The following is a 22,467-nucleotide window of genomic DNA, read 5'->3' as shown; positions in this document are numbered from 1 at the left end:
AATAAATCAATGTGCTCTAGTAGTATCCATAAACAAAGCAAACTTTAACTTTTATTAAACTTTTGGGATGTCAACTAACTGCATTCTAATATGTTTTAAGTTCTTGTACTTTTTAAGACACATGACTTATAATTAACGCTTCATATGCTGGAATTAATGATACTGTTTTTAAATTTTCACAACGGTGTACGAGTGAAACCTTTAATTTAACCTACTCTGTCGGAGAGTGAAATCTGAAGATATAGCTGAGCTGGTAACCCAGATAATCACAATGAGAATGCAGTTTTCAGGCTTTCATTCCAAGGATTTTCGTACATAATAAAAATAGTAATTAAAGGTTAATCTGGCAAAGATCACATGAATAGGCTGCGAGACGTTTGGACATTCGTAATCCCAGTACTATCATGGTAGATGAAAATTAAAACTTTACCACTCGACTCGTTGGTCATTTGAAGAACTGTCTTAACCAACCACAGAAATTCTGTCTAGTATTTACATAAATCTTTCAACCGAAAGGCACAAACACAAAACAGAAACATTTTCGTGTATGGGAATATTTTGACCAAACCTGTATAAACGTGTTGTAAACTAACTCAATAAACAGTAACTTATAGACGCTAGGTAACGACAGCAGGTTTCTATTAGTGCATGTATGTCCACGTGCAAATAATTAGTGATAACTAGAGTTCATTTATTCACTCATTCTCCTTTTCATCAATCATCCCACTCTTCCATCCTACCATCCCTGCATCCATCCATCCATCCTACCATCCATCCATCCATCCATCCATCCATCCATCCATCCATCCTACAATCCATCCTACCATCCATCCATCCTACAATCCATCCTAACAACCATTCTACCATTCTACCATCCATCCATCCATCCATCCATCCATCCATCCATCCATCCATCCATCTATCCATCCATCCTACAATCCTACCATCCTACCATCCATCCATCCATCCATCCTACCATCCATCCATCCATCCTACCATCCACCCATCCATCCTACCATCCATCCATCCATCCATCCATCCATCCTACCATCCATCCTACCATCTATTCTACCATCCATCCATCCATTCATCCATCCTACATCCTACCATCCACCCACCCATCCATCCATCCATCCAACCAACCACCCACCCACCCATCCATCCACCCATCCACCCATCCATCCATCCATCCATCCATCCACCCAACAATCCATCCAACCATCCATCCGTACATCCATCCATTTCTTCCTTCCTTCATTCAGTCATTCATATTCATTCATTCAGTCATCCATCCATCCAACTATATGTTTTCGGCTATACATGCATTAAGCATATTTCACTGTATAACGGAACCTGAGTTATTATTACTGTTAAAGCTGTATTCAATAACACTGTGGTCTCTACCTCTAATCGCATAATCAGGTCAAGCCGATTAGGTGGCTAGATCATTCTTTTTTCTTTATGCAAATCGTTCAGCCAAACATAACACTGGGCATAGGACAACGCTTATTTCTGCTTGTAAAAAGCTAAGTAGACTGCAGGCCAACATGTAACAAGTTCACTACGAATAATACGTTACCAGCGAATTGCGTGGTATATAACAATACATCAACAAGACAACGCTGTGTGAGTCGCAACACATCGAATGGATTAAGAACCGTTGACGTTAAGGTTAACCCAAGAAGCACGCCAGGCGAATCATTTTACGAAGAACGCAGACGTCTGCTGAACTATTGATCAGAGCTGTAGGTGACATATTCATTAAACTTGTATACATCGTAATTGAAAGGTTTGTGTACTCACTGACTGGGACATTCTCATAGAAATAACTCTTCTGCGGTGCACAACACTGAACAAGACGAATTCGTTTGCTTTTGCAAATGCTGTATAACTGAATAATTCCAGAGAAGCAATCTGTTTGTTTTAAATACCTGAAGAATTGTGTTTTAAAAAGGGTGGATAATCTACAGACAGGTAACGAACATTCATGGTACTGTGCTCTTAATGTGCCTCTTAATGTGGTAAAGCTAAATATCCTAATCCTAAATATAAATTAATTCATATATGTTTTTACCATCGTCGTCGTCGTCGTCGTCGTCATCATCATCATCACCACTGTCGTCATCATCATCATCGTCATCATCATTATCATCATCGTCGTCATCATCATTGTAGTCGTCACTGTCATCGTCATTGTCATCATCACCACCATCTAAATTAATACAGATAAAATGACTAGGGAAAACACTATGATGTTAAATTAGTTTTAATAAGTTGCATATTATTTTTCACTACTACAATTACTACTGCTACTACTGCTACTACTACTACTACTACTACTACTACTACTACTACTACTACTATGATGACGATTATAATAAAGTTGAATTATATTTAAATTACATTACATTTGTATTAATTCATTATTAAAATTATTACTACTCTATGATATTAAAAAACAAATGTTTTGTGCAATATTGGAAAATGTTTACCAACGTTTCATACTCTATTTTAATAGCCTGACCACAGCGTTTGTTTTGGGGTTTGTTTGTTTTTAAATTTTATTTTTGGTATTTTGTGTTAAAGTTTTGCAGCCGTTTACTTTCAAATCTGTTTTTGTTTTTTTGGTCTTGATAATTTGGTTCAGTATTGGTTAGTTTAACCACAGCTCCATGCAATGTTTTCATTGGCTGACAATATCGTTTATTTCTGTCTTTTTGAAGACTTTATTTTGTTTTGTATTTTATGTTAACGTGTTTCATTGTGTCTTTCACAAATGTGATCTTTCACAGATGTCTACACTAGTTTTATTAGTAATTAGAGAATCTGGTGTTAATGTTGATCATCATATAACTTAGTTTCACACCCAACAACCGATGTGTTATTTTGTGTGTGTTGGGATGTCGTTAAACAATCATTCATCCATCCATCCATCCATCCATCCATCCATTAATCCATCCATCCATCCATCCATCCATCAATCCATCCATCCATTCTTTCTTTCTTTCTTTCTTTCTTATTTTCTTTCTTTTCTTTCTTTCTTTCTTTCTTTCTTTCCTTCTTTCTTTCTTTCTTTCTTTCATTCATTCCTATAAATATATTCCAGTGTATTAATACTGTAACAACAACATGGGCAACAGCACAGGGTCGTTTGATGACGATGATGACGGCCAGAGGAGGTTTCGCACCGCCGCTGCAACGGTGGGCATGCTAGCGAGACATACTGGTCAGGGCAACAGAGACCGGAAGCGAGCGGAGTTGAAGGCCGCCCTAGAGAGCATGAAGAGAGAGAAGGCGATGACGTATTTAGAGATGGAAGGGGAAGACAGCACGGACACGTCGAGATTTAAACATAACATTTCGGGAGATTCCGACAGTTTTCGGCAAGGAAACAAAAATAAAGAAAAGGCAAGTAAAAATATCAAGGAAATTAACTACATTTTTTATTAATTAGAAAGAAAAACAAATGTCCGTACACAAGAATTTGAATAGGGTTGTGTGCAACATCTCCAAAATTATTTCATCAAGAAATCTTGGGCAAAGATAAAAAGTAGACAGAAAAGTCAATCAAATTCACAAAAACCGTAACCACGCTTTTTTCCCTCATATAATTATAGGTTGCTTCAAACATATTTGATTGCATGTTTTGACCGATTTCAACAATATCTTCTTTCAATCACAGATGTTGCTAATATATCATCAGTCTACATACTTAATGATATGAATTAGATTTCTGTAAGAAAATGTTCAGAGAAATATCCATTGCATGTTTTATACCCCTCAGAATATATGAACGGTCGCCTGAGGTACGATGGGTTCTAGGATCGATCGCTTTTAAATGAATCCGTTTTTCAGTCCCAAACAATACTCTATAACTGGTACATCGAAGGCCGTGGTATGTACTGTCCTAACTAAGGAAACTTAACGTGCAAATATAATAGCTCTCTCTCTCTCTCTCTCTCTCTCTCTCTCTCTCTCTCTCTCTCTCTCTCTCTCTCTCTCTCTGTGCGTCTCTCTCTGTGTTTCGCTTTCTCCCCCCCTCTCTCTCTCTCTCTCTCTCTCTCTCTCTCTCTCTATCCTCTCTCTTCCACTCGTTCTCTCTCTTTCTGTATGTGTATATTCTGCATGTGTGTGTATCTCTCTATGTCTCCCTCTCTATGTCTCTCTGTCTCTGTCTCTGTCTCTCTCTCTCTCTCTCTCTGTGTGTGTGTGTGTGTCTCGCTTTCTCCCTCCCCCTGTCTCTCTCTCCCTCCCCCTGTCTCTCTCTCGCTCTCTCTCTCTCTCTCTCTCTCTCTCTCTCTCTCTCTCTCTCTCTCTCTCTCTCCCACTCGTTCTCTCTCTTTCTGTATGTGTATATTCTGCATGTGTGTGTTTCTCTCTATGTCTCCCCCCTCTCTCTCTCTCTCTCTCTCTCTCTCTCTCTCTCTCTCTCTCTCTCTCTCTCTCTCTCTCTCTCTCTGTTAAGTAGACATTCGTATTTCGGTGTTGCAGCACGACGCGGAGGACTGCTGCCACCTGTGTGAGAAGCTGGTGCAGGTGGACGGCTACCCCTGTCGGGTGTGTGACCGGGTCTTCCACAAACACTGCCTCGAGAAGAGCGGCCAGTGTCGCAGCATTGATCTCAAGTTGCTTCCTCGAGCACACACCAACATTGGTTGGAGCTGTTACATCTGTGTGAGTCTCAAACAATATCTCATAAACATTGGACTTTAAACTTGTAGACATTCATTAAAAATGTCAAAGTTACTATGTTGTTTTCTATGTTATTAAATTGGCTTACCTCTTTTCTTTCTTTTGTATATTTTAGAATTGTCCTTTTATGATAAATACATTTTTGGCATATTGAAATTGACAGGGGCAAACATGTGCAACTTATTAACATTGGATACTTCTGTGTGGTAATTCCACCACATGCAAATATAGTACTTTAGTGTAAAATACGTGTACTCAGGCCAGGAATAATACATGTAGTTGTTTAAACCGATACCATATGAGAAAGTTGACCAGCAATGGTTCCCCTTTTGAGGACATGTTTGCCCCCTGTCAGGACGGGAAGTTTGGACTTGTGGTGACGTCGAGCCGAGATGATCTCTACAGACAGGGAATACTCTTCGAAAGAAAGAAAGAAGTGTTTTATTTAACGACGCACTCAACACATTTTATTTACGGTTATATGGCGTCAGACATATGGTTAAGGACCACACAGATTTTTTTAGAGGAAACCCGCTGTCGCCACATAGGCTACTCTTTTACGACAGGCAGCAAGGGATCTTTTATTTGTGCTTCCCACAGGCAGGATAGTACAAACCATGGCCTTTGTTGAACCAGTTATGGATCACTGGTCGGTGCAAGTGGTTTACACCTACCCATTGAGCCTTGCGGAGCACTCACTCAGGGTTTGGAGTCGATATCTGGATTAAAAATCCCATGCCTCGACTGGGATCCGAACCCAGTACCTACCAGCCTGTAGACCAATGGCCTGCCACGACGCCACCGAGGCCGGTAGAATACTCTTCGAAGACATGGACAACTACACCGTCCACAGAGTACTGAAGATCATCGCCGGCGCCAATTACGTCGAACTAACTAAGATCTTGCTAGCCCACCGTTGGAGGAAACTGGTGCCACAGTTCAACGCCAAGCACTTCATCTCGTCCCCGTAGTCGCCAACCGTTCCAAGGGCTTAGTTGGCCGGCATTCAAAATTTTATTTTATTTTATTATTTATTTATTTTATTTTATTTTTTGTAAACAGTCCGACGTACTTTATTTTGGCAGCCCGTCTAAATTGCTCAAATCATCTTAAAACTCTTTCGATCGAGCATCTAATTTTGTTCTTTGGACTTAAATTTTTGTCCAGACATGAGTAGTATGAATGAGCTCATTTTGGCTTTAGGTCTTTGACCTAACTACTAAATTCGTATTCCAAATTCCGCCCACCTTAAACTCACCCCCTCCCCCCGGCCCGGACCATATAGATCGGACTTTAAACTTTAGACCTCCGTTCAAAATTTTATGTCGAAATTATTCTTTTTTAAATATTATTAAATGGTCCGATCTTCTCTACTTTCTCTTATTTATTTTTGGACTGTCCTTCTAAAATGCTCCAAATTATATAAATATTCGGCCAAGCAGTCAATTCTTTTTTATTTTTGGTTAATTCTATTAACTTTTTTACTAATAGCTATTTTCAAAATTCTGTCCATTTTCAACTCTATCCCCCCAAGCCCCCTCCCCCCCCCATCCCGAGTCAGGCCACCGATCTTATCGGAGGTCTGACTAAGGATGGGCGTGTTCGAAACCCTAGTGGTATATGGACACGTTAAATTGTTATCTATGGAAATTAAATCCACAAGCCTTCTATCTTGATGAAAGTGCTATAGCCACTAACATATAGAAATATAAAGCGTAAATAATTTTGGTCTATGGCCAGCATTGTCAAAGCGCACTATTCAGAGCGAAGTACAATAATTTTTCATTTCAACTTATTTTCGTGCTTATATCCAATTAAGGTTTAAGCACACTGTCCTGGACACGCATCTCGGCTATCTGGGCTGTCTGTCCAGGACAGTGGGTTAGTTGTTAATTGTTTAGTAGTTAATGAGAGAGAAGAGGGTGTAGTGGCCTTACACCTACCCATTGAGCACTTAAGAACTCGCTCTGGGTTGGAGCCGGTACCGAGCCGCTAACCCTGTACCTACCAGTCTGTAGCGCGATGGATACGATGATCGTTCTTCTCTCTGACAAACCAAGGGAAATAACTGTGTTTAATGAAGTAATTGCTATCTGACAGAGTTATGGGATGAGATGAAGCTAAGTGTTAGAACGCTCTCCTCGGGTGTGACTGGCTGTAGGTTCGATCGCCATCGTTGGACCTTTAGTTTTGTCTGCTCCAACCAGTGATACAGGACTGGTACCAGTACATTAAAAACCGTTATATTTGTTGTCCTGTCTACATGTAAAGTGCACATCAATATCACTTGTTACTATTTGGTAATTGCGGTTGCGTGTTTCCTCTCTATTTAGACTAAATATCAGAATAACCATATATTAGTCATACGGTAGCCGTACTCTACCATGAGCTGAGAAGTTAATAAATATTCCTGTTTTCCCGTTCTAACAGAGTAACCTGAGTCTCCTGCTTTCTGAAGATGAACTGAATCATATCATAGAGACGTTTGATTCGTACGACACAGACAAAGGTAAACACAAGCACGCACACACATACACTTAGATATACACACACATACACTTAGATATACACACAAACATACACACAAACATACACACACATACACGCACACACACACATATACACATACATGTACACACATACACGTACACGTACACATACATAAACGCGCACACATACACATACACACATACACGTACATACGCACATACATGTACACACATACAACCACACGTACACACACGCGTGCGTACACACATACATACACACATACACGTACACACACACAAACACATACATACATACATACACAAACACATACATACACACATACACGTACACACAAACACATACATACACAAACACACATACATACACACATACACGTACACACACACATACATACATACATACATACATACATACACAAACACAAACATACACACATACACGTACATACACACATACATACATACACACACACAAACACATACATACACACATACACAAACACATGCATACACACATACACACATACACGTACACACAAACACATACATACACACAAACACACACACATACACACATACATACATACATACATACATACATACATACATTCAGACACAGACAACATACATACATACACATACACGTACACACATACATATACACACATACATACATACACACACATACACACATACATACATACATACATTCAGACACATACAGACAACATATATACACACATACATACACATACACGTACACACACACGTGCGTACACGCATGTACCACACATTTATACACTTACATTTATGTCCATCCATACTTGACAGTTTCTTACATGCTTATCCCCATTCCGCTGTCTTGCTCAATGTCCCTACATCCATCCGTCGATTCATCCACCCACCCATCCATCCATCTATCCACCTGAATGTACACACACACATCTCTCCAACTCCCCTGTCCAACAATCGTATATAACAGTAATAACACGTGTTTGTGAATTCAGCACCAGTACACAATCTACGAGAATACTCACTTATAGTCCCATTGCACTGCGAGAACGCAAAGCTGCGAGAGTTTAGTGAATTAGTCCCCTAAAGCATCCTCTTTGCAGGTCTTTTAGCATGGCACTGAGACTTTGCGATTTCACAGTGCAATGCTAAAACACTTGCAGAGAGGATGCTTCCTTTTCTAGCAAAGCTTAAGAGAGCTTTGTGAATTAGGCCGGATAACTAGAGATTATAATAATAAAAAAAAAAAAAATGTTTTGGTCATTTGCTAAACGATGATAAATGCCGAAACACTTATGTGCGTTTTCCAGACAGCTCCATATCGTGGGCGGAATACGAGAAACACCGGGCCTACCTGTATAGCAGTGACGGGGACGGACGAGGGATACCGGAAACGGAATGCGAGAGGCTCCACCTGGATTTTAAACTAGCGGATGTTGATGGAGACGGACAGCTCGACTGGTGGGAGTTCGTCAACCACGACGCCAAAATTATGCTCATGAAAAGGGAAAAGGTCTTTACAGATTTCATGAAATATTTTGTAAATGAAATTTGCGTACAACAATGTGCTTTTCCTTTCATAAAAAAAAGGATATAGGTACAAGAAGGGTATTAACTGGGGCTGACCCCGCTCTTTTAGTCAATAAAAAAAATAAAAAAATTCAAACAATACATAACAAAGGTTAATGAAATTTATAAGTCTTCATTAAGAATAATATAAAACAGTGAAATGCCTTTTCAGATCTTTGATTATGGCAAGCAAGGTGACCTTTGCTCTATTTAAATACTGTATTGGTTTGAAGTTACGTATTTTTGTTACCAAATGATAAACACTGTGCATGTAGATGTTGCGACTTACGTATTTCATTTCATTTCAACTTATTTTTGTGGTTATATCAAATTAAGGTTCAAACACGCTGTCCTGGTACACACCTCAGCTATCTGGGCTGTCTGTCCAGGACAGTGGGTTAGTTGTTAGTGAGAGAGAAGAGGGTGTAATGGTCTTACACCTACCCACTGAGTCGTTAAAACTCGCTCTGAGTGGGAGCCGGTACCGGGCTGCGAACCCTGTACCTACCAGTTTTATGTTCGATGGCTTAACCACGACGCCACCGAGGCCGGTACTTACTTACATAGCATAATGAGGTGGCGCTCTGGCTTAAGGGCAGATATCCCAAAATGTGTGTGGTGCAGTCTACTGATTGTTTGCTTGGTACTTTCCAAGTAGCTGTACTTCTTAAATGCAGCATTCAAGTAGTCATCTCTACGTTGTCCTATTTTTCACAGAATATATCGTGACATAGAAATTGTATTGATATGAATGCAAAAGTGAATTGTTTTGCGGTTTTTTTGTAAATAAAAACGTAAAAGTATTTTAGAAATAACAATTATGTTTTTCAAAACTATTTTTGTGTGCAATTTAAAAAGAAAATCTGCTAAGAAAGAAATAACTTAGGCGTTCCCCATAGGAAGGACTATCGGTGTCCATTTTTCACGGGTTGAAACTAGTGTCCGCGACTTTAACACATTTATGGAAACATGTTGCAGGCGGACCTAGGGCGCGACTTATCCCAGTGGTCAATCCTCGTCGGTGGGCTCACTGGGCTATTTCTCGTTGTAGCCATTGCTTCACGACTGCTAATAATGGTAAAACAAATATGGCGGGCTTCTTCTCTAAGACTAGACGTCAAAATTACCAAATGTCTGACATCCAGTAGCCAATGATTAATAAATAATAGTGGTGTCGTTAAACAAAACAAATTTGTAACTTCCAGGAGGACCTGGTGCGGCTGTTGACGGAAAAAGAGGTTCAGATGGCACGGGACATGTTCTCCGCGCTCGACCGCAACCACGATGGCAAGATCACCGAGATAGAGGCGCGGGAGGCGTTCAGGGAGTGGTACAAGAACATCAGCTCCACCAGCACCTCCGCCGCGTCAAAGTGAGACACAGGGCTCTCTCTCTCTCTCTCTCTCTCTCTCTCTCTCTCTCTCTCTCTCTCTCTCTCTCTCTCTCTCTCTCTCTCTCTCCGTGTGTGTGTGTGTATGTGTGCGCGCGTGCGTGTTTGTGTGTGTGTGTATGTGTGTGTGTGTGTGTGTGTGTGTGTGTGTTTTGTGTTTCGCGAACAATTTTACAAGTTTCATCCTGCCTTCATTCTGTAGACACCTCAGCTGTTATATGAAAGGCCGTGGTATGTGCTATTCTCTGTCGAATGGCGCATATAAAAGATCCCATGCTAACGAAAAATTACAAATTATTTTAACACATACTAGCTATCCAGTGCACCACGACTGGTATATCAAAGGCCGTGGTATGTGCCATCCTGTCTGTGGAATGATGCATAAAAAGATCCTTGCTACTAACGGAAAACAGTGTAGCGGGTTTCCTCTCTAAGACTATGTGAAAATTACTAAATGTTTGAAATCCAATAGGCGATGATTAAAAAAGCTGTGCTCTAGTGGTGTCGTTAAACGAAAGCAAATTTTTTTAAACAAACGTGTTTCATTCCATCGATCATTACGATAAATGCATATTAAGTCACCTAATGGTTGCTGATTATATTGTGCGGTGGGATATCGGCAAAAAAAGAGAGAGTTAGTTTTACAAATATATATATTCCCGTGTTTCTGTCATACCGTCACAACTTGTGTAACAAATACCATGGTTTGTACCATCCTGTCTGCGGGATACTGCTAATCGGAATTGGGTTCCGGCAGTGGCTTTCTTCTCTTATTATCTGTGTGGTCCTTAACCACATATCCAACACCCTATAACCGTAATTAAAATATCCTGAGTTGTTAAATACAACGTACCTTTCTTCATTCCTCAAAGAACTCATACTCCTACTGACATGTCGCAGTCGTTGTTTTGTTTTTTTATACCCCACTTCCGGTCTCGTTGTCATGGTTTCTTTAGTTAAAAGTGTAGGTGTATCCACCGATACACCTACACTTTTCATTTAACTACATTGACTAGTGGTTTAACGTGTCCATATGCCACCATGGTTTCGAACACGCCTATCCCGAGTCCGGCCTCCGATAAGATCGGGGGTTCGACTCGGGACAGGAATCAACTAACTACTAGGGCCAATTTAGAAATTTAGAATATTAAAGCCAAAAAATACCAATGGGGGAATGGATTTAACTACACCTGCATTTAAAACAAAAGCAACACAGAACAAACAAAAATGGTGAATAATACAATGAACTTTTATTGTCTTAACTTGCATTGGAACGGGCAACGGGCAACTATATTTACGTGCCCCTATCCACAAGGGTTCAGGCACGCCCACTACGGGATTAGCCTCTGACTTCGCCAGTGACTGACTCCGGAGCAGGGGGGGGGGGGGGTAAGTTTGAGGTGGGCGGAATTTGGAAAAAAGCCATTTAGTGAGCGCGGACCAAATAGCAGACACTTCATAAACTTGAAGTAACACCGAGTGGGAGCCGTGTTCTGATTGGCTGAATTTCGATTCCTCGGTGAAGCCTGTTTTTTACCTAAGTCTACAAAGAGTACTGCATACCGATACATGTCTGGACTCTAAAATTTTAGCCAAAAATAGTTAAGACTGCTCGGCCGAAAAGTTTTTAAGGTGATTTTGAGCAATTGAACGGGCGCCAAAATAAAATGCGTTAGACTATTTATAAAAAAATAAACATAAGAATTTAGAACTGCTTCCAAAACGTTTAAAGTCTAACTAGCCCAATAAAAGAGGTTAGTACTCACGGAGGAAAGGTTGACTAGGGGGAGGAGAGCCACACCCTGGTGTCTAGATGGGGGATCAGCTGGTGTATATCCGGCTTCGCTAGCAGTCTAGTGATCACAGGATACTGTTTGTGGAACACCTTCTTCATCAGGCGATGAATCGATATGTTGTCCATCTCAGCAAACAGTAGAGCCTGGCTGTAGCGGTTGTCCAGGTGATGAGTAATACTCACAGCCGACCTCCCATCCTTAAAGGTCACCGGGTGCATCTCGTATTCGCCGTCTGTGTTCGGGATATCCTCAAAGTTCCGGCAACGGGGCGCTGCCAAGAGGTGCTTGGTGTCCAGGACATCGACGACAGCGCACTTGGAATAACGGCGATCCAGTTTCCCGTGCAGAGTCCAGGAGTCCATGGATTCGCCGGACTCTGCACCTTCTGGTGGTGGCGGAGGTTGTTTTGGTGGAGTTCTTGTGGTTGATACAGTGGTCGCCACCTCTGCCTTGCGCTTCCCAACAGCTCCTTGGCGGTCCGGGATAGCCATTGGTGACACCGGTAGAATTGGTGACACGTCAATACTATCCATAGTATGGAGAGGCGAAGTGCTGGAACGAGCCGGAGTCCTAGTAATACTAGCCTCGTCTCGGACCGCCTCCGGAGCGGGAGCTGGGCCGGTCGGAACTGGCTTCCCTTCCTTCTTTCCGGTGGAAACTCCAGGAAACGGCGAAGCAGAAGGAGCCGCTGCCGGTGGTTTAGCCACCGGGGTTGGCCCCCCCCCCCCCCCGAACCGTTCCTGGCGGGTTTCTCCTCTTCTTCCTCGTCCTCCTAGTCTTGGTTGGGACCAGGTCGCCGTACACCAAAGTCACGGTTGCCCGTGACCCGGTGTACGCGACGCGGTACTCCAACAACATTCCATATGTTGCTATAAGTCCCCCCAGGTGGGGGGGTAACTCAAGAGAGCACGGACTCACGTCTGACTTCATCTTAAACAAAATTGGAATGTGCATTGGAATGCGGAAGGTAAGTCCGTTGTTTCTCTTATATTTGATGAGCACGTGTTCGTTCGGAGAAGCGGATGACTGCGCGTCTGTTAAGCCGCAAACACATTAATCTTTTTTCTATACATGGCGCCTAATTCACTAAACTCTCGCAACTTTGCTATCTCGCAGCGCAATGCTAAAAGACTTACAAAGAGGATGCTTTGTTGTCTAGCAGAGCCTAAGAGACCTTTGTGAATTAGGCCTCAGTACAGTAGCAATACATCACCAGATCATCATCAGTGTTGTAACAGAGTTGTAGAAATTTCGACATGTCAGATAATTACGGAGATTTTTTTTGTTTCGAACTATTTGCATTGTTATGTTCTCGTACGAACTTGCGTAAACACATGATAGGTGTGTTCGTACAAAACGGACGACGGACGACAGATAACGTGTGCGGAAGGGAAAAAAGCCGGATAAATGTGTTCGCGGCTTTACTGACACGTTCCGTCACGTTCACACTTGCCATTTTCGGTTACAACGCATTGTCTTTTAAATCCTTCAACACTTTACTAGATCTTTAGGTATCCATATTGGAGGAATGTAGACGAATTTTCCCCTTGTGGTACACATGTCCAGCTGTCATATACCTGTATTATACAACACCACGTGTTCTTAGACGTGTTTGCGGGAATCAGTGGCGTAACTTTCTCCAATAAAAATTTTCCTCCTGCAGTTAGAATTAAAATCTTCTTGACTGTCCAAATGAAAATAGACAGAACATGTAGTCAATTTAACTATAACAAAACAAAAAACACCATTCTGGCCTTCAAAATCCTTTTTTACTCATGCAATGTGCGGAGCTGTAGTTAGTGTGGTAGGGGTGTCAAGTACCTTCTATCCAGTAAATTCCCCAAACGTTTTAAAAAATCATTAAATATTATTTCTAGTACTACATATCATAAAAGTTGTTTTTTTAGATGACCTAAATATAAAAATATTCTCAGAAATGACATTTTACTACTTAATTGTTCATACTCTTCCCATCCCGAGAAATATAAACTACGTCCCTGAGTTTTAATATATTCCGATACCAGTACAGCCCTAACACACACTGGTAAAAACTACACCAAACTGCATTTGTACGTGCGACACAAACAACTTAAATAGACAGTTTCATTGCTCCAGAACAATCTGTGAAGCTCACGACGTCTGGTCCATGTTATTTTCGTTTCATTATTTACTACTTTCTAGTTATTGATCGTATTTGCCATAGAACTAATATAATAATTAACTCGACCTAGAGTGGTGGTATAAGTCAGTTATACCCACACTTACTCGGTGTATCGGTGAATATCCCAACAATTTTGGTCATGAGAAACTTCCTCGGCTTAGCCTTGGAGATCCCACGACCAAAACTGTAAGAATATTCTCCAGCGAATCATACAACCAATCTATTTATGGACTTCGGTATAATTATACAATAATTACAATTATTATGGTCGTCCTGTCCCTTTTGCAGTCTAATTATACAGTCATTACTGGTTGTGTGTAACACTTTATATTGAACTGTCATTTCAGAACAAGTCATGAGACATACGTCACAGTGAGTACCCGGATGATCATGCACAGTGATGACGCAGAATTCGAGTAAGTTCATGTTTATTATTACTGTTGTAATATTATATGCCATAATTTGATAGCTAATATCATCATTGCGTAGAAGTATTTGCCACAACCTGACTGTAAGACAGTGCCACTAGAGCCCCATTTCTGACACTACCATATTTGTTTCTGGGTTAATGGGAAATGATATTCTTACACACCCGTTGGTGAGAACGCCATGCGTTATTTTTGGTTACGCATGATTATTTACACACGTACGTGTGTTAACAATTTCAAGACATACGACTGGCTGCTCCTAGGTGATGACCAGGTCACCAATGCCATACATCCAATGAAAAACATCCATGGAAATCGATTAGACTGTGACGTATAGTTAATCTGACATCCATGTGTCCGTGACGCGTAAGTCAGCTACAAGTTTAACGGGTGTAAACAACTGTTAAAATTTGCTTAAAACCTGGTTTTTGAGGATATGTAAGAAATAGAATAAATATTCGTGTCCGTTAGACACCATTTATCTCACAACGAGTTGTTTCAAAATATATCCTACGAGCGAAAGCGAGTTTGATACGTTTTTAAACAACTCGTTGTGAGGTAAATGGTATCTAACGGCCACTCATGTATTATTTTCTATCTGTCGCACGCAGCGGCATTCGTTATATTTTGCAGCGGTAGACTCGTTATTTAGCAGAACGACAGTGGCGTGGCGTCACTAAGAATGCGTTTAGCACTGAAACAGACACAGTGACGTAACAAAATGCCGTCCGTCTATATAAGCTATAATAGCCATTATCTCGCCTTCATGTAAAATTCTTTGATCTCATTGGTTGTTTGCCGTTGGACAAATCCCTTATCCCCTGTGGGCGGAGCCAAATTCTCTTATACCCCGTCTGTAATTTCCAACAGTTTCCAGCCGCCCCAGTTAATGCTAAAGCAATAATTAGATTATAAATAACATTGATAATCAATCAAGTATACATAATTAATTTTATTTTTACTATAAAATACAATATTTCAATACTTTTAAAAGCTGCAATGTTGAACTCGGCCACCTAATTACGGTCGTGGTGTTATTGTATTAATGCGCGATTAGCAACAGTTTTTTTTTTTTTTTTTTTTTTTTTTTTTTTTTTTTTACTACATACATTTCTGATAAAAAAAAGTGTTTTTTTTATTCTATTTTTATTAATATCTGTTTCAGACAATTTCGTATTACAAACATTTGAAGTTAAAAACTCGTTTATCGATGGAACTATTTTTCGTCACTGGCAAGTGGTTTCGTTCGCGTCCGCGTGGTACGGCTCCGTTAATAAATTGTTAACAATTATTGTCTGACGTTATTTTGATTATTTGGCTATATGGTTTAACATGTCGGCAAGATAAATTCGTTGTAGAAGCATCTCTCGGGGTATATGGCTTTTTATGTACCCTCTGTGTGCTCTTTTACCCCCTCGCCTTCGGCTCGGCGTAAAAGAACACACAGAGGGTACATAAAAAGCCATATACCCCTCGTGATGCTTCTACAACTTATATAGTCTGCTTTTAGTTTTCAAAACATGTTCTTCATATTTACTGTTTGTTTGTGTCAACGTAGGGAAAAAAGGAAAAACAGTTTTGGTTCCAATGTATTTCAAACTCCGTTTTAGTAGTGAAGATATATACTTGTGTGTCTGCTGGATATCATTCTAAGGAACACAACTAATATTCTCTGTTGTATTTCAGAAAAGTTTAAAATTTAACATGATTAATTCGACTACACGCGGAAAAAAGGAAACGTCATAGTGATTTATACACCTACTCACGTTATGGCCTGTTGATAAAAATTGTGTCCGGTGACCTATGATATTTTTTTCGGAAAATTTCAAGAAGGTGTAATGACCGAATAGTATCATTTCCCTTTAATAGGCGTGTTTTAAAACATCCTCATCCAGTCACACAACACACTAGTTTAAGCTTTACAGACACTAGGATAGCCAGGGACATAAGAGGTATAACACAGATATAATAAATTATATTTAAAACCAACAACTATAGATTTTAACCAGTGGCGAGTTCAGGAGGCTGAGTGCTCGCGAACAATTTGACTGGTACCATCGTATTTTGTCATATCACATTCATCTAACGTTAGGCGGAAACAAAAGTCTAGTGAGTGACCGCGATCGCTCGCCCTCCTGAACGTTCCCCGGATGTAGCGTGCAACGATGTAAGAAAGAAAGAAATGTTTTATTTAACGACGCACTCAACACATTTTATTTACGGTTATATGGCGTCAGACATATGGTTAAGGACCACACAGATTTTGAGAGGAAACCCGCTGTCGCCACTACATGGGCTACTCTTCCGATTAGCAGCAAGGGAACTTTTATTTGCGCTTCCCACAGGCAGGATAGCACAAACCATGGCCTTTGTTGAACCAGTTATGGATCACTGGTCGGTGCAAGTGGTTTGCACCTACCCATTGAGCCTTGCGGAGCACTCGCTCAGGGTTTGGAGTCGGTATCTGGATTAAAAATCCCATGCCTCGACTGGGATCCGAACCCAGTACCTACCAGCCTGTAGACCGATGGCCTGCCACGACGCCACCGAGGCCGGTACAACGATGTAAGAGGAACATGTACAGTTAAGCGAATCTGTTCGTGCCCGATACCCACAGTTAAAGCTTGTTTTGTTTCACGACACCACTAGAGCACATTGATTAACTAACTGTCGGCTATTGGATGTCAAACATTTGGTAATTATGACACTTTACCACAAACAGGAAAGCACATGCATGGGCCTTTGTGCTGCACTGGTTGGAACGAGAAAAACCCAATCAGTTGAATGGATCCATAGAGGTGGTTCGATGTTACGACGCAAGTACTTTAAGCGATCACTAAACCGCTAAATTCCGCCCCGATACCCACAGAGTGAGAATCCAGTGGGGGGAGGGGGGGGGGGGGGGAGGCTAATCAAAGCAAGCAAACAAACTACAATAATAACACACCACCCCCAAAAAAATTCCCAAAAAAAAAACAAAAACAACAACAACAACAAAAAAAAAAACCAACCCAAAACCCAATAACACAAAACAAACAGACAACAAAATCAAAAACAAAAAGAACCAAAAACACACACAAAAACAAACTATTACAAGTCCTTTACCGTAATTAGGTCTCAAACACGTTTTCTTTCGCTGCATCATGCAAATATACAAGTTCGATGTCTAGTGAATGTCTTTGTGATTCTGTTTCAGTGTTTTGACGTGGCCATTGTTCCAGTCGGAGCAGGCTCTGTATATGATCTGTAACAGACCGAACATGGTGCTCGCTGGTAGTCTCTGGAACCAGTAACCATAAAGAGAACTTGGATGACTATACACTATGTATATTGTTTATGGAGTGACAGCATCTTATATTCAGTGTTACGTTTTGTTTCTGGCACACTTGCATTGGTCACGACACCAGATCATTTTTCCTTTTTTAAATCAGGCTTTACCCTTCATATCCATGCCTGATAATTCTTTCCGCTTATTGCCGCAAGAAGATAAAACAAGTTTTATTAGAGTATTGTGAAGTATACAGGAGAGAGAGAAGGGGGGGGGGGGGGGATGGAGGGAGAGGGAGGGAGAGAAGGGGAGAAAGAGAGGGGTATATATGTGTGTGTACGTCTGTAAGCATACATTTTATTTTAAAATTATGTTAATTGTTATGTAAATAATTTTCAAGTACACGTTTGGGTGTTTGCAGTATAGCAGATTATATATGTTGTATTTCATCAAAACAAGGTCACTAAAAATGCTATTTTTGTTTGATCATATATCAGTTCAGCCTATACCACACATGTTGTGTATTTATATCTGTAGTTGACAGACACTATCAGAGGGTTACTTCAACTTTAAAACCAGATCATTTTTCCTTTTTAAAAATCATGCTTTACCCTTAATATCCATGCCTGAGAGAGAGAGAGAGAGAGAGAGAGAGAGAGAGAGAGAGAGAGAGAGAGAGAGAGAGAGAGAGAGAGAGAGAGAGAGAGAGAGAAAGATTGAAAGAGAGGGGAATATAGTGTGTGCGTATTTGTGCGTGCATATGGGTATGTGTCTGTGAGCATACATTTTATTTTTATTTTATGTAAATAGTTTTCAAGTACACGTTTGGGTGTTTGCAATATAGCAGATTATGTAAGTATAAATTGTATTTGATCAAAGCAAGGTGACTAAAAATACATTTTTGTTAGGTCATATATCAATTCAGCCAATACCACACATATTGTGTATTTATATCTGTAGTTGACAGGCATTATTAGAGTGTTAGAAAATCACAAGTGATTTGAATTTTAACATACTAGTGAGAGTTGTCTGCGCAAGTCATTGTATATAATAATTCATTTCATGTATTTCATGTTCAATATGCCACATATTTCATTCATATATGTTCTGAAAATAAAGTTTTAAGCATATACATGTATATGTAACTCATTTTAAATGAAGTGATCGTTTTCCGTGGTATCCAAGTTATTTATATTATACAGACGGTTCGTTTTCAGCAAGAGTTTTAAAAATGTTTGATTAGACAATTTTCAGTGAAGACCCTAAATTAAATAAACTTCATCCAGTCATATTTATAACTTGTTGGCAACAGAAGAAAACAGGTTTCGACAAAGCCATGTCGGTTCGCCGTTAAAACTGACCGCTACGTAGTAATACCCTGCCCCTAGATGATATCCTTTACGAACAAATGCTTAGATACGTCATAGTTTTGCCACCGTGGACCTAGCATCGATTTTTTTTTCGGAACGAAATTGTGGATATCGCCTTGAAGTATCTTTCATTATTTCTTCCAATGTAAATTATATGGACTGTAAAGACAACGCCTATTAAATTCTTAAACAATAATTTGGAACAATTTAATCTGCAGTTAATATTAAACGTCATAAGCACGTTAAATGACAATACTGATAAACATAGGTCAGTAACTTCACAATAAATAAACATCGAATTTAACTAAGAAATACAAAAGCAAAGAATAGTAAAACGTTTTCATTTCAATTTATATGTATACTTGACGGTTTGAAAATTTTATGAATTACTTCATGTGTGTGTGTGTGGAGGGGGGATACTTATTAATAGAAAACCATTTATTTATACTGGGCTTTGTTGTTGTTGTTGTTGCTTCACTTTACTTTTCTAATGTATTGTTTATTATTATGTTTTATTAATGACAAATAAATATCTCACCAAAATTTAAAATATTTTCTCCCGTTTCCAGTAAAGATTAACGTAAAACATTATTAATAGACGGTATTGTAGTCTACGACGCTGCTAAGCAACTCTTGTTACGTTAAAGCATTGTTGACGTTAACTCACTGTGGCCATCATGTACCCAGCAACGTGTCCGGCGGGGCGCAGTGGTTCGTTATTTCTCTTTGTTTGCTTGTTCGCTTGTTTGTTTTTTCTTGTTTTTGTTTGTTTGTTCATTTAAGAATTGAACATGCTAATTTTTTAGATTCATAAAAGAATGAACCATAGAACCGTTTTAGTCCTAAAAAACATAATATATATCATGTTTCAGGTTTCATCATTGAACTTTTTTTTTTTTAATAATAATAATCGTCCTCGGTTGTGTCGTGGTTAAGCCATCGGACATAATACTGGTAGGTACTGGGTTCGCATCCCGGTACTGGCTCCTACCTAGATCTAGCTTTAACAGCTCAGTGGATAGGTGTAACAAAAGTAGAGTTTGTTTTATTTAACGACGCCACTAGAGCACATTGATTTTTTATGTTATCATCAGCTATTGGACGTCAAACATATGGTCATTCGGACACTGTTTTTTAGAGGAAACCCGCTGTCGCCACATAGGCTACTCTTTTACGACAGGCAGCAAGAGATCTTTTATTTCCGCTTCCCACAGGCAGGATAGCACAAACCATGGCCTTTGTTGAACCAGTTGTGGATCACTGGTCGGTGCAAGTGGTTTACACCTACCCATTGAGCTTTGCGGAGCACTCACTCAGGGTTTGGAGTCGGTATCTGGATTAAAAATCCCATGCCTCGACTGGGATCCGAACCCAGTACCTACCAGCCTTTAGACCGATGGCATAACCACGACGCCACCGAGACCGGTTTAGTGACGATAGAATCCTGTTGTTGGAATTTCACGATGTACGTAACTCAATTTTGACAATATTGTCAGTTACAAGCCTATTATTTTCACGTCACGAGTTCTTTACAAACAAACCACAACACTGAAGAGTGTAGTCGTTATATTTCAACTTACATTATACCACCCCCCCCCCCCCCCCCCCCCACACACACACATTGTAAAACATCCCAAACACACCCACACATAGTAGTCTTGTCGCTATACATCGTTCCAACCAGTGCACAACGACTGGTATATCAAAGGCCGTGGTATGTACTACCCTGGCTGTGGGATGGTGCATATAAAAGATCCCTTGCTACTAACTGAAAAATGTAGGGGTTTCCTTTCTGGAGGTGGGATGTAGCGCTTGCTCGATGCGCGGTCGGTTTAGGATCGATCCCCGTCGGTGGGCCCACTGGGCTATTTCTCGTTCCAGCCAGTACACCACGACTGGTATATCAAAGGCGTGGTATGTACTACCCTGTATGTGGGATGGTGTATATAAAAGAACCCTTGCTGCTAATCGAAAAGAGTAGCCCATCAGGCGGGTTTCCTCTCTCAATATCTGTGTGGTCCTTAACCATATGTCTGACGCCATATAAGCGTAAATAAAATGTGTTGAGTGCGTCGTTAAATAAAACATTTCTTTCTTTCTTTCCTTTCTGCGACTATATCACAAAACAACTTTAACTTTTTTAACTGTCGTTGTACACTGCTAACTCGAAAGGTTGTCTACACAAACAACAAAACCATAATTACAAAACCAACGCATAACATGCACACCTCTTTACATCGTGGGCGGGGCGGGACGTAGTCCGGTGGTACAGCGCTCGCTTGATGCGCGGTCGGTTTAGGATCGATCCCCGTCGGTGGGCCCATTGGGCTATTTCTCGTTCCAGCCAGTACACCACGACTGGTATATCAAAGGCCGTGGTATGTACTACCCTGTCTGTGGGATGGTGCATATAAAAAACCTTGCTATTAATCGAAAAGAGCAGCTCATGAAGTGGCGACAGCGGGTTTCCTCTCTATATCTGTGTGGTCCTTAACCGTATGTCTGACGCTATATAACCGTAAATAAAATGTGTTGAGTGCGTCGTTAAATAAAACATGTCCTTCTTTACATCGTGGAGAAACAAAACTACACCCACAACAATGATACAAATGATTATAAAAATAATTATGATTAATTATGATAATGCTACAATGGATATAATTTTATTACCCAGTTCAAACAAGTTTTGTAAATACAATAAAATAACACTTCAAGGAGTCACGATCACGAACACCACAAGTGGTAAAACCTTTCAAATGTAGCTAGCTAGGTCAGTACAACTTCTCCCCGTCCTTGTATTTCTTTAAATCCAAGGAAAGGGGGGCTTTTTTCTTTTGGGTATATTTTTAAGTGTGTGCGCAGAACATCCATATGAGTATAATGATCTAATGATATCTGCTGGGCATAATCTCATCACGTTGGGCGAGGGGGCACGGATATAACAACGATAAAGATGGAAAAACAGCAGGAGTAAAGTAATTTGCCACCAGACCAGCAACTTGTTTGTATCTTTAGAAGAGCGAAAAGTAACTCAAATCCTACTGACGGTCTTGTAACCTATACCTCATATATGATTTCTTAGCATATTATGTGGTTTAGTGTCTTCCTAGTCACACGTTTGTCTGGTGTTCTTATTGCAATAGTGGCCAGCAGACCCATAACCTTTTGGCTTTCACCTGTAGTCGCCGGATAGCCTGACACGGTGAACAGGTGACAGAGTATGTTTGTCCTACCCCTCTGGAGAAGGCCACTTCAAAATCAAAACGCGGGC

The 22,467-nt window shown here is 40.3% G+C and overlaps 2 protein-coding genes across 3 annotated transcripts in view; one reads left to right on the top strand and one right to left on the bottom strand.

Moving 5' to 3' along the window:
- Window positions 1-11,804: 11,804 nt before the first annotated feature.
- Window positions 11,805-19,818, bottom strand: LOC121375339. The gene is made up of 3 exons (XM_041502749.1): window positions 19,735-19,818; window positions 17,664-17,838; window positions 11,805-13,653 (listed from the first exon to the last, which is right to left on the bottom strand). The coding sequence occupies exon 3, from the start codon at window positions 12,500-12,502 to the stop codon at window positions 11,954-11,956; it is 549 nt and encodes a 182-aa protein (XP_041358683.1). The 5' UTR covers window positions 12,503-13,653; window positions 17,664-17,838; window positions 19,735-19,818; the 3' UTR covers window positions 11,805-11,953.
- The window catches only part of LOC121375338 (PHD finger protein 24-like), a 34,629-nt gene continuing 31,972 nt past the window's right edge, over window positions 19,811-22,467 (top strand). For both annotated transcript variants that reach the window (XM_041502747.1, XM_041502748.1), the window contains exon 1: window positions 19,811-19,907. The gene's annotated coding sequence lies outside the window, so the exon portion shown is untranslated. The remainder of the gene's footprint in view (window positions 19,908-22,467) is intronic.

Source organism: Gigantopelta aegis, chromosome 6 (assembly GCF_016097555.1).
Source record: "Gigantopelta aegis isolate Gae_Host chromosome 6, Gae_host_genome, whole genome shotgun sequence".
Lineage (NCBI taxonomy): Eukaryota > Metazoa > Mollusca > Gastropoda > Neomphalida > Peltospiridae > Gigantopelta > Gigantopelta aegis.
The sequence above is the reverse complement of the archived record's forward strand: the minus strand, read 5'-3'. Positions and strand labels throughout refer to the sequence as shown.

Bases quoted from the DNA above. Each gene is read 5' to 3' on its own strand.
- LOC121375339 (XM_041502749.1), bottom strand. From the start codon at position 12,502: ATGGATAGTATTGACGTGTCACCAATTCTACCGGTGTCACCAATGGCT.